Source organism: Coregonus clupeaformis, chromosome 31 (assembly GCF_020615455.1).
Source record: "Coregonus clupeaformis isolate EN_2021a chromosome 31, ASM2061545v1, whole genome shotgun sequence".
NCBI classification, from domain to species: domain Eukaryota; kingdom Metazoa; phylum Chordata; class Actinopteri; order Salmoniformes; family Salmonidae; genus Coregonus; species Coregonus clupeaformis.
Genome location: NC_059222.1, coordinates 17,739,019 through 17,752,863, shown reverse-complemented (window position 1 = coordinate 17,752,863; position 13,845 = coordinate 17,739,019). Strand labels below are relative to the sequence as shown.

The 13,845-nt window shown below is 44.2% G+C and overlaps 1 protein-coding gene across 1 annotated transcript in view; it reads left to right on the top strand.

Moving 5' to 3' along the window:
- Window positions 1-13,845, top strand: part of LOC121547672 (integrin alpha-9-like) — a 124,163-nt gene that overhangs the window by 82,545 nt on the left and 27,773 nt on the right. Inside the window, exons 16-18 of the mRNA XM_041859049.2 lie at window positions 3,253-3,405; window positions 5,348-5,424; window positions 6,427-6,574. Of these exons, the coding sequence (XP_041714983.1) occupies window positions 3,253-3,405; window positions 5,348-5,424; window positions 6,427-6,574 (378 nt within the window). The remainder of the gene's footprint in view (window positions 1-3,252; window positions 3,406-5,347; window positions 5,425-6,426; window positions 6,575-13,845) is intronic.

Sequence of the window (13,845 nt, the reverse complement as noted above, 5' to 3'; positions counted from 1 at the left end):
CCTGATATAGAGGTCCTGGATGACATGGAGCGCCATGCGATCGAGGGCGGTGCTATTGGCATACCAAGCAGTGATGCAGCCAGTCAAGATGCTCTCAGTGGTGCAGCTGTAGAACTTTTTAAGGATTTGAGGGCCCATGCCAAACCTTTTCAACCTCCTGAGGGGGAAGAGGCGCTGTCGCGCCTTCTTCACGACTGTGCACGTGTGAGGACCATTTTAAGTCCTTAGTGATTTGGACACCGAGGAACTTGAAGCTCTCGACCCGCTCCACTGCAGCCCCGTCGATGTGGATGGGGATGTGCTGCCCCCCCTTTCTGTAGTCCACGATCAGCTCGTGGACTACATGTGCGTATGCGTGCGTACGTCCGTGTGTGCTGTGTGTGCATACGTGTGTGTCACCCCCTCTCAAACAGTATTCAAGCTTCTTGTCACGCACTGAGCATGAGATTGTTCATGTTAATGTTACCTCCCAGCCGTGCAGGGCAGAAAGACTACAACAACGCTGTCTCTCTGTAGCCAATGAGGCATGAGACAGTTTAATGATGGATGGTAGGTCAGGGGTCAACAGTCGGCAGTGTTCATCCCATAGAAACAGAATTGTTAGACCTGGAAACGCCCCCCAGACAAAGGCAATTTGACATTACACTCACGGGCATACTTTATACGGCTGACATGAGATTACATTTCTATGGTCCGTCCATGCTACTGAGCCTTGTCATTGTTTAGTATACGGAAGGTTGGGAACCAAACTCATCAAAATACACTGAAAAAATATATAAACGCAACATGTGAAGTGTTGGTCCAATGTTTCATGAGCTGAAATAATACATGCCAAGGATTCTCTCAGATTTTTTGCACAAATTTGTTTACATCCCTTTTAGTGAGCATTTCTTCTTTGCCAAGATAATCCATCCACCTGACAGGTGTGGCATATCAAGAAGTTGATTTGAACAACATGATCATTACACAGGTGCACCTTGTGCTGGGGACAATAAAAGGACACTCTAAAATGTGCAGTTTTGTCACATAACACAATGCCACAGATGTCTCAAGTTTTGAGGGAGAATGCAATTGGCATGGTGACTGCAGGAATGTCCACCAGAGCTGTTGCCAGAGAATTGAATGTTCATTTCTTTACCATAAGCCGCCTCCAACGTCGTTTTAAAGAATTTGGCAGTACGTCCAACCGGCCTCACAACCGCAGACTACGTGTATGGCGTCGTGGTTTGCTGATGTTAACGTTGCGTCCCATTGTGGGGGTTATGGTATGGGCAGGCATAAGCTACGGACAACAAACACAATTGCATTTTATGGATACCGTGACGAGATCCTGAGGCCCATTGTTGTGCCATTCATCCGCTGCCATCACCACATATCGCAAGGATCTGTATACAATTCCTGGAAGCTGAAAATGTCCCAGTTCTTCCATGGCCTGCATTCTCACCAGACATTTCACCCATTGAGCATGTTTGGGATGCTCTGGATCGATTTGTACGACAGCGTGTTCCAGTTCCCGCCAATATCTGGCAACTTCGCACAGCCATTAAAGAGGAGTGGGACAACATTCCACAGGCCACAATCAACAGCCTGATCAACTCTATGAGAAGGAGATGTGTCGCGCTCCATGAGGCAAATGGGGGTCACACCAGATACTGACTGGTTTTCTGATCCACGCCCCTACTTTTTTTTAAGGTATTTGTCTTGTGAAATCCATAGATTAGGGCTTAATGAATTTATTTAAATTGACTGATTTTCCTATATGAACTGTAACTCAGTAAAATCTTTGAAATTGTTGCATGTTGCGTTTATATTTTTGTTCAGGATATATTCAATGATATTTGTGTTTAATGTGACTTTTAACAAAAATACTTATCATACGGTGCAATGACATAATTAGCAAACTTATTCAATGACAAACAGTAAAGCAGATAAAGCATTTAGTTATTTTTTGATTCGATTTTATTAGGACCCACATTAGCCGACGCCAATGGCGACAGCTAATCTTACTGCGGTCCGACACATAACGAAAAAGACATTACAGACAAAATACTTTGTCTGTAAAGTATTTTAAACATATACACAACACACACAGTTAGAAGACTGCATATCTTGGTATATTTCTACCTGTGCGTTACCAGAAGCTTGACAAAGTAAGCTATACTACAAAACCTTTTAGTGAATTTTACAATTTGAGTAATGGCGATCATAGGGGTGGGCTGCAGTATTGTATCCCTCCCTATGGAGGAATAAACCCTGTAACCAGGCCTGTTTCTGTCCATTCATGACCTGCACATTACCACACTGTTCCTCTTTCCTGCCATTAACTCTCTCACGTTGCTAGGTGGCAGACATCCGCCCCTCCACAGAGGATGTCAGTGTGGGCAAATGTGTTAATCAGAGAGACACGGAGAGAGAGAGAGAGAGAGAGAGAGAGAGAGAGAATCTGTGTGTTTACATAAGGGGGGGTTTGCTCCAAGCTGCCAGACACTAGTATGGGCAAAGATAAACACTTGTTTTCTGTTAAGCCTCAGCTTGTGTGTATTTTCCCGGTCCGTTGATAGTATGAGACCGTAACATGTAGCCAAACCCATCACCATCAGAGAGTCTCTAGCTCTTCAAAGAACTGAGTGAGTGAAGTGTAATGGACAGGAGAGATATATGAAAGAAAAGCGAGAAAGATGTGATTTTCCCATGTCCCCTTTCCAACAGTATTCTCTAATGAGGTTGGGGTTTGATCATATTCAGAGTCCCGCGCCAAAAGAAACACTTTCTCTATGGTTGTCTCAGGTCGTATGGCCTCACAGTGAAAAAGATAGCGTAGAGCACAGGCCAATGCAATGCCAGGTGTTTATTATGAAATGTATTACATTTACCCTCTTCACACCAAAGTCGAACTGAGCTGAGCTGTACTGGGCCGCTCTGGTTACGCATCCACCATAGTTGCTGGAACCATGCAGAAAAGCATCATGTGGGTAGAAAATATCTGAGCCAGCACAGTTTGGGTTGGCGTGAGTGTTCTTCTGAACCTCAGATCCAGTTCTGAAGCTTGGGTTGAGATTGCTAGAGAGCAGGAGGAAACTATTTTAAAACCACTCAGAGGTTCAGATAGTAACATAAGATAAAGGCATTTATTTTCTAGGTGGTAACATTTAGCTCTTTCTCATGACAAACTGAGCATTCAAGATTTGGTTCTGGATTCCGAGATTACATTGTGCTTGAACAGCCATTTTGTTTCTATCTGTCTCTCTGCAGAAGGACGTGAAAGACGTATTCACAGCCATCACCTTTGAAGTGGCCTACACCCTGGGGAAGCATGTGGTGGATGGACACCTTGACAAAGACCTGCCTGCTCTCACACCTGTACTACGCTGGAGGAAAGGAGACAAGATAGCAGCAAAGAATGAGGTAACAGGCTACAGTTGTTGTGTTGCCTGTATGCAGTGGTGGAAAAAGTACCCAATTGTCATACTTGAGTAAAAGTAAAGATACCTTAACAGAAAATGACTCAAGTGAAAGTCACCCAGTAAAATACAACTTGAGTAAAAGTCTAAAAGTATTTGGTTTTAAATATACTTAAGTATCAAAAGTAAAAGTATAAATTGTTTCAAATTCCTTATATTAAGCAAACCAGACGGCACCATTTTCTTTTGTTTTTTTATTTGCATTTACGGATAGCCAGGAGCACACTCAGACATCATTTACAAACCAAGCATGTGTTTAGTGACTGTTTAGTGACAGATCAGAGGAAGTATGGATGACCAGGGATGTTCACTTGATAAATGTGTGAATTAAACAATTTTCCTGTCCTGCTAAGCATTCAAAATGTAACAAGTACTTTTTGGTGTCAGGGATAATGTATGGAGTAAAAAGTACATTATTTTCTTTAGGATGTAATGAAGTAAAAGTAAAGTAAAGATACCCAAAAAAACTACTTAAGTAGTACTTTCAAGTATTTTTACTTAAGTACTTTACACCACTGCCTATATGTCGGTTGAATGAGGTAACAGGCTACAGTTGTTGATTTACCTATATGTAGGTTGAATGAGGTAACAGGTTTTGTGTTTCCTATATATAGGTTGAAATCCTCACACACAACATACTATAGTGACAACACCTAGCAACCATGCTAAGAGTTTTGGTGTAACGGCTAAGGTGTTTGGTTGACAATTGCTGGACCCAGATTCGAGTCCTGGTCTGAGTTACCCCCTGAAATCGCTGCAATACCAGGGTTCTTTTCTGGATCAAAATGGAGCTTAGGTGGTGGGCATGGCGGGGGCGTGGCCAAGACTTTTCAATGCTGAAAAATCCCTGAATACTTTCTGCTGAGTCTATCACAGTTTAATTTAAATTCTTGTCGATTAGGGATTGAAATATACAGTATATTCAGTTCCGATTCATTTCCTTTAAGTTTTAGGAATATTTCAGGAATCCACCCTCTAACCCTGGTACGTGAAAGCAAAGTCACATCTTCCTCTGTATCAGCAGAGGAATGTCGAGAAATAACCTCAAAGAAATAACCTCAAATTATCGTTGTAACAAGGTGGTTTCGGTTATCACTTGGTGTTACCACCTTGTTTTCTTTCCTTGAATGGAATTTGGAAGGTTGATTAATTTATTTATTTTTCTAGCACCCACCCCTCCTCTACCACCACCTGCCCTCCTCTACCCCCATCCACATTTAAATAATCATCCCCTTACTCCAATTTCCACCACTTGTGCTCATTAAAAAGTGGAGAATTAGCTACTTTTTGCATCTTTCAACACTTAGAGAACTATTTGTTTAGAATTCAAGGCTGTTTCATGGGCTGCAACTGCACTGTACTGTCTGTCTGTCAGCATCCCAAATCTCTCCCTATTCCCTTTATAGTACACTACTTAAAAGTAGTCAAAAGCCATGCACTACATAGGGAATAGGGTTCTATTTGGGACACAGACTGTAATTCAGTCTCTTCAGACCAAGCGAATGGACAGCGCTGTTCTGGATGACTGACTGCCCATCAGCTCTTCTGTCTTGAAACTAAAAACAAAAAACTATAATATAAAAGAGGTTCTTCTTGGAGACTAGCCATCCTGTAGCCACACATATACACACGACCGTCAGAGCTGCAATGGCAGTTCACCAGTGTGCCCAGTCAGTCGATTTATCCCACATTAACCACAACACAACACTGCCGTCTAGTTTGTGTGTGTGTGTGTGTGTGTGTGTGTGTGTGTGTGTGTGTGTGTGTGTGTGTGCGCGCGTGTTCAGACCAGAACTGTGAGATCATAGGGTCATGTAAACTCTGTCTCTCTCGCTCTCTCTCTCTCGCTCTCACTCTCTCTCTCTCTGTTATGTTTCCTCTTCTAGACATGGTTTGAGAAGAACTGCTTGTCTGATGACTGTGCTGCTGACCTGAGACTCCATGGGAAACTGTTGCTTTCTGGGTAAAGAACACACTCACACACACACACAGTCTGTTTCCTCTGTTTGGCCACTCACTTAGTTTATATCATGTCTGTCTGTGTGTGTGTGTGTGTGTGTGAGCGCGTGTACGTGTGTGTGTGTGTGTGTGTGTGTGTGTGTGTGAGCGCGTGTGGGTGTGCGTGTGTGCACTTGCATGTGTGTATGCCCGTGTGTGTGTTTCTTCTTTTCTGGCCACTGCTCACCACTCCTCTATGAAAGCAGACTGACGTCATGCTGTACACACTGAGGAGGTGTGGGTGTGGTCAGTGGAACTATGATGCGTCCTCATTGGCTCTCGTTGTCGTTGGAAGCCATCCATGCTTTTTCCATATTTAGTGAGGGAGGTCTTTTCCTTTCGTCTTTGTTGTTTGAATCATTGGCAGTCTGTACTGTTACTCAGTGGTTCAGTGGTATTGCTACTAGTAAAACAGCTTAGTCATATATTACCAGTGTTCTTTGTATGTGTGCAGTGAAATATCTCGGATATAACGCCACTATAGTTCTGATAATAACTTATACCTCACAGAGTAATGTCTCTATATAAAAAAACACATTAAGAGGCAGTGGCAGTCATGAGACAGGCTAGTATTATACATGGGCCTACTTGTTCCTTACTGAATTAGAGACAATACATAATGATCCCAGAGAATGGAAAACAAATGCTGTTAATCAGCACTGTGCACTAATTAACTGAAATGCATGCATCAACTGAAATAGTTCATCAACTGAAATGCCTGATTCCTCATCCTGCTAGGCTCCATGTCCGTCCCCACCTAGCCCTGGAAGGAGTGAGGAACCCCTCCCAATGTTTTAATTGTTTCTGTCCCTATCAAATAAGATAGTAACTATTATATTCCTCCCTCCAGGCTTCACATCCGTCCCCACCTAGCCCTAGGAGGAGTGAGGAACATCTCTCTGAACATGACCATCTCCAACGCTATAAACTATTATAATATATGAATAACTTATATCCCTGTCTCCAGGCTCCACGTCCGTCCCCACCTAGCCCTAGGAGGAGTGAGGAACGTCTCTCTGAATGTGACCATCTCCAACGCAGGGGACGATGCCTACGACACCAACATTTACTTTAACTTCTCCAGGGAGGTCTTCTATATCAACTACTGGCAGAAGGTTGGTTGTTGTTCTGTTGTTGTTAGTGCAGGCTGTTGTGTAGAATAAGGTAGGGGTGAAGAGAGGAGAGAAGAGAAAAGAAGAGAGCACAGAGGAAGCCAGCCTTTGTGAGGAGAGAGAGACATAGTAGCAGCTGTTTTTTTTCTAAGTTTAGTTAGTTCATTTGGCTGACCCTCTGTCACTTTGTCACATGCACTACTGACTAGGGACAGACTAACCATGTCAACAAGAGATAGGGTTGCCAAATTCAGGAAACTTTCCCAACATTCCCAAGTTTTTCAGAAACCCCTGTTGGAAGATTCCTGGAATCAAGAGAGAATACGCAGAAAGGGAATCCTACAACTGGAATCCTACAACTGGGAATCCTACAACTGGGAATCCTACAACTGGAATCCTACAACTGGGAATCCTACAACTGGAATCCTACAACTGGGAATCCTACAACTGGGAATCCTACAACTGGAATCCTACAACTGGGAATCCTACAACTGGAATCCTACAACTGGGAATCCTACAACTGGAATCCTACAACTGGAATCCTACAACTGGGAATCCTACAACTGGAATCCTACAACTGGGAATCCTACAACTGGAATCCTACAACTGGGAATCCTACAACTGGAATCCTACAACTGGGAATCCTACAACTGGAATCCTACAACTGGAACACTACAACTGGGAATCCTACAACTGGAATCCTACAACTGGGAATCCTACAACTGGAATCCTACAACTGGGAATCCTACAACTGGAATCCTACAACTGGGAATCCTACAACTGGAATCCTACAACTGGAATCCCACAACTGGGAATCCTACAACTGGAATCCTACAACTGGGAATCCTACAACTGGAATCCTACAACTGGGAATCCTACAACTGGAATCCTACAACTGGGAATCCTACAACTGGAATCCTACAACTGGAATCCTACAACTGGGAATCCTACAACTGGGAATCCTACAACTGGAATCCTACAACTGGAATCCTACAACTGGGAATCCTACAACTGGAATCCTACAACTGGGAATCCTACAACTGGAATCCTACAACTGGGAATCCTACAACTGGAATCCTACAACTGGGAATCCTACAACTGGAATCCTACAACTGGGAATCCTACAACTGGAATCCTACAACTGGGAATCCTACAACTGGAATCCTACAACTGGGAATCCTACAACTGGAATCCTACAACTGGAATCCTACAACTGGAATCCTACAACTGGGAATCCTACAACTGGAATCCTACAACTGGGAATCCTACAACTGGAATCCTACAACTGGGAATCCTACAACTGGAATCCTACAACTGGGAATCCTACAACTGGAATCCTACAACTGGGAATCCTACAACTGGGAATCCTACAACTGGAATCCTACAACTGGGAATCCTACAACTGGAATCCTACAACTGGAATCCTACAACTGGGAATCCTACAACTGGAATCCTACAACTGGGAATCCTACAACTGGGAATCCTACAACTGGAATCCTACAACTGGAATCCTACAACTGGGAATCCTACAACTGGAATCCTACAACTGGGAATCCTACAACTGGAATCCTACAACTGGGAATCCTACAACTGGAATCCTACAACTGGGAATCCTACAACTGGGAATCCTACAACTGGAATCCTACAACTGGAATCCTACAACTGGGAATCCTACAACTGGAATCCTACAACTGGGAATCCTACAACTGGAATCCTACAACTGGGAATCCTACAACTGGAATCCTACAACTGGGAATCCTACAACTGGAATCCTACAACTGGGAATCCTACAACTGGAATCCTACAACTGGAATCCTACAACTGGGAATCCTACAACTGGAATCCTACAACTGGGAATCATACAACTGGAATCCTACAACTGGGAATCCTACAACTGGGAATCCTACAACTGGAATCCTACAACTGGAATCCTACAACTGGGAATCCTACAACTGGGAATCCTACAACTGGAATCCTACAACTGGGAATCCTACAACTGGAATCCTACAACTGGGAATCCTACAACTGGAATCCTACAACTGGGAATCCTACAACTGGAATCCTACAACTGGAATCCTACAACTGGGAATCCTACAACTGGAATCCTACAACTGGGAATCCTACAACTGGAATCCTACAACTGGGAATCCTACAACTGGAATCCTACAACTGGAATCCTACAACTGGGAATCCTACAACTGGAATCCTACAACTGGAATCCTACAACTGGGAATCCTACAACTGGGAATCCTACAACTGGAATCCTACAACTGGAATCCTACAACTGGAATCCTACAACTGGGAATCCTACAACTGGAATCCTACAACTGGGAATCCTACAACTGGAATCCTACAACTGGGAATCCTACAACTGGGAATCCTACAACTGGAATCCTACAACTGGGAATCCTACAACTGGAATCCTACAACTGGGAATCCTACAACTGGGAATCCTACAACTGGGAATCCTACAACTGGAATCCTACAACTGGGAATCCTACAACTGGGAATCCTACAACTGGAATCCTACAACTGGGAATCCTACAACTGGGAATCCTACAACTGGGAATCCTACAACTGGGAATCCTACAACTGGGAATCCTACAACTGGGAATCCTACAACTGGGAATCCTACAACTGGAATCCTACAACTGGAATCCTACAACTGGGAATCCTACAACTGGAATCCTACAACTGGAATCCTACAACTGGGAATCCTACAACTGGGAATCCTACAACTGGAATCCTACAACTGGGAATCCTACAACTGGAATCCTACAACTGGAATCCTACAACTGGGAATCCTACAACTGGAATCCTACAACTGGGAATCCTACAACTGGAATCCTACAACTGGAATCCTACAACTGGAATCCTACAACTGGGAATCCTACAACTGGAATCCTACAACTGGAATCCTACAACTGGAATTTTACAAGTGCAAATTCTTGAAAACCTAGGATTTTTTTTGGGAAAGTTTCATTTTGCAACCCTAATAAGAGCACGATACCTAACAAAAATACTCCTCATTGAACATCATCATAACACTGTGACTATGTGCTATGACGTGCAACAGATTTGAGCCAGCATTCAATTACTTTTAATTATATGACGGGAAGTGTGCACGTGTATGGAAAGAGGGCAGAGCAGATCTAATTATACCTGAGAGAGATGCCATGTCAGAGCTGAGATGAGAGAGAGACAGCGAGAGAGACTCAAAAAATGAATAGACATTGAATATAAATAGAATCTCTAATATGCACAATAATATTTTACCCAAATATTGCTCAAATAGTATTTTAAGGGTTTTAGTTTCACCTGGCTAATTTAATTAACTATGAACTTCAGGTTGAAGTTTAATATTGGGTTACCTCCTGTAACAAAGTCTCTCTTTGTCTGGGAAGCTAATAGGTTGAGGGATTCTTTGTTTAAGAAGCTAATGGGTTGAGAGACTCTTTGCTTAAGAAGCTGATAGGTCGAGGGACCAGCGGGTCCAGGAAGTCCCAGACAGGAAGGGAACAATATTAAAAGAAGACACAGGAGTCTCTCACAGCCAGACCTGTGTCCAAATACTATTTGAAATATTGCAAATACTTTGAGCATTTGCTTTAGGCTGCATGGAGTGCCAGGTGGGCGGGGTTTGCACTTTCTGGACTTTTCATTTACATTTACATTTTAGTCATTTAGCAGACGCTCTTATCCAGAGCGACTTACAGGAGCAATTAGGGTTAAGTGCCTTGCTCAAGGGCACATTAACGTCATTTAGCAGACGCTCTTAGCCAGAGCGACTCACAAATTGGTGCGTTTACCCTATAGCCAGTGGGATAACCACTTTACAATTTGGGGGGGGGTTAGAAGGATTACTTTATCCTATCCCTTTTCCATTGGATCCATTGCATAAGGCAAGCTCAATCAAGCACAGCTAATATACAGTATATATTATATAAAATATTTGAGTTGATTTCATACGATTTTTTATCCCAGGTCTGCAGGAGTCTCACACGCAGCAACACCCTTAGTCTGACTACTGTGCGAGACATTAGTAATTACTTCTCCCTGCTGGTAGAAGATAGAGGTGTTGATACTACCTACCTCTGCTCCCCTATGGTTCTGCTAGGGTCAGCTCCCGGCTCCCGCTCCTCCCCTGAGGCTCTCTCTCTCTCTCTCTCTCTCTCTCTCGCTATCTCTCTCTCTCTGTGTGTGTGTGTGTGTGTGTGTGTGTGTGTGTGTGTGTGTGTGTGTGTGTGTGTGTGTGTGTGGCCGAGCGTGATCTCCTGTTCCCCCCTTGTTTTAGAGTGCTGTTTTTTGGGGGATGTCTCTGTTGTTCTTGCAACCAGAGCTGTCTGAAAACCAGGGAGGTGAATTGGTTTCAGAAGCTCAACATCATCTCACTCCTCAGGGAGCCAGAGGACAGCACACTGTTCAGCAGACCTGGGTTCAAATACTATTTGAAATAATATTTCATATACTTTGAGTGTTTAGTCTAGCCTTCCTGTAGTGCCAGATTGGCGAGGTTGGCACTTTTGTGACTATTCTATAGGTTCCATTGCACCAGGCAAGCAAAATCAAGCCCAGCTGAAGTACTTAAAATGATTTCAAATAGTATTTGAACCCAGGTCTGTCGCCACACTGGCATATACTGAAGCACAGGAGCCTGGGTTATGAGATGGAGTTGGGTGGTGGTGGGCTTATCTTTTACTCAAGACCATTTTTTGGGGAAGGGAGCACCGGGTTTGTGTTTTGAAAGCTTATGTTACTCATGACAGGTCAGGAGTTTGGGACAGCCAGAACCTCTGCTAGAGGCTTTTGTAGTAAAGTAAGAAGGAACCAAATGCCTATAGCAGAGGTTCTGACTATAGACATCGGGGTGATGTGGTACTGGTTTGAGGGCTAGACATGTAACCAGAGCAGTGTTGTGATTTAGAGTATAATTGTCTGCCAAGTCCTGCTGTGGCAAGCTCATATCAAAGTCCAAATTCGTATGGTAGTGGCATTTCTGAACTGAACTAAAGAAACAGAAGACAACTCCTTAGCCAATTCGTGTCTCCGGCATGGATACAACAACACTATCAGTATTTATTTAGAGTACAGGATGAGCTATGCTATGTGAGTTAGGGAGGGAGTTGCACCACTGGAAAGATGGAGGAGTGAGGGAGAAGGTTGGAGGAGTGAGGGAGAAATTTACGAAGTCATGGTGATTTAACAGGAATTTCAGGGGTACTGAAACCTCATGGTCAAGGAGTATGTCCTTCCTCATAACCTGTTGTACAGATAAAGGTGGTAAATCAAGGGTAAATCGTCCTTGTCGTTCTTTATGAAGCAGAATAAAGTAGAGAGTTCTAGTCACAGTTGTTTAGATATAGAAGAGGTAGACTACAGAGGGTGAAAGATACATAGCCTCATTTTAATAATGTCATATTTCTCAAGCTCTATCAGCTTGTGCCAATTCGTTCCTTACAACTTCCCCTTGGCTCTAACCATTCAATGTTTAAAAATATGTAATGTCTGGATAGATAAAAGCAGTTTAGTGGTGTAGCTTCTGCCATTTTGCTACCACCTTAAAGATCTCAACAAACATTGAAGTGTAACTGCCAAGGGGAAGGGTAGTGAGTGAAATGTTTTGGGACTGATAGGACTCATGGGTAAAGTCATTCCCACCAAACTACGACTCCGCTGAAGCCTTCTGTTGACACTAAAACAACCTAAATAAACCCAGTGAGATTTAATGGGTCTGCCATTTGTCAGAATCCCAACATGAGACGGCAGAAGACGGAGGAAGACCAGAGAGAGTGGAAGAAGAGAGGTTAAGGAGGGTGAGGGGGTAATAAAGAGAGGGAAGAAAGTTAGAGAGGTCTGCCACTTTTTTGAATAACAAACATGCATCTGTTCATGACTACAGAAGACCAGAGAAAGTAGGAGAGAGAGGGAGAAATGGAGGGAAAGACCAGAGAAAGAGTGACAGAGATAGTGAAAAGGAGAGGAAGATCATAGAAAGTGAGATGGAGAAAGAAAGACCAGAGAATTTGATAGAGAGAGAGATAGATTATCAAACAGCTGGTAGTCCCACTCTGCCCTAGTCTCCCCACTCTGCCCTAGTCTGCCCACTCTGCCCTAGTCTTCCCACTCTGCCCTAGTCTTCCCACTCTGCCCTAGTCTTCCCACTCTGCCCTAGTCTTCCCACTCTGCCCTAGTCTTCCCACTCTGCCCTAGTCTCCCCACTCTGCCCTAGTCTTCCCACTCTGCCCTAGTCTCCCCACTCAGCCCTAGTCTTCCCACTCTGCCCTAGTCTCCCCACTCTGCCCCACTCTGCCCTAGTCTTCCCACTCTGCCCTAGTCTCCCCACTCTGCCCTAGTCTCCCCACTCTGCCCTAGTCTTCCCACTCTGCCCTAGTCTTCCCACTCTGCCCTAGTCTTCCCACTCTGCCCTAGTCTCCCCACTCTGCCCTAGTCTACCCACTCTGCCCTAGTCTCCCCACTCTGCCCTAGTCTCCCCACTCTGCCCTAGTCTTCCCACTCTGCCCTAGTCTTCCCACTCTGCCCTAGTCTTCCCACTCTGCCCTAGTCTTCCCACTCTGCCCTAGTCTCCCCACTCTGCCCTAGTCTCCCCACTCTGCCCTAGTCTCCCCACTCTGCCCTAGTCTCCCCACTCTGCCCTAGTCTCCCCACTCTGCCCTAGTCTCACTCTCGCTCTCACTCTTGTTCTCAATTCAATTCAAAGGGCATTATTGGGATGGGAAACATATGTTTACATTGCAAAAGCAAATGGAATAGACAGTAAACAAAAGGGTAATAAACAATAAAAAATGAACAGTAAACATTACAATCACAAAAGTTTCAAAGGAATAGAGACATTTCAAATGTCATACTATGGCTATCTACAGTGTTGTAACAATGTACAAAAGGGAAAATAAATCAACATAAATATGGGTTATATTTACAATGGTGTTTGTTCTTCACTGGTTGCCCTTTTCTTGTGGCAACAGGTCACAAATCTTGCTGCTCCATCACCCCACCCCACCCCACCAGCCCACTCCCTTCCCTGGAGGCCCAGCACTGTTTGCACAGCATTACTGCAGGAATACAGGAAATAGCTAGGAAATTCCTCCATTGCCAGTTCCAGTTCTGTTGGGGCCCCCTCCCTCTCTGCTGGGATCCCAGTTGCATCCATACAGGTGGCTGTGGAGGTAGTAGGTTTGGGGGGGATGTGGGGGGGCAGGGGGTGCTTATTTTAGCCCCACCCTAACCCCCCACCCGATCCTGGCCTGGAGCTGGGA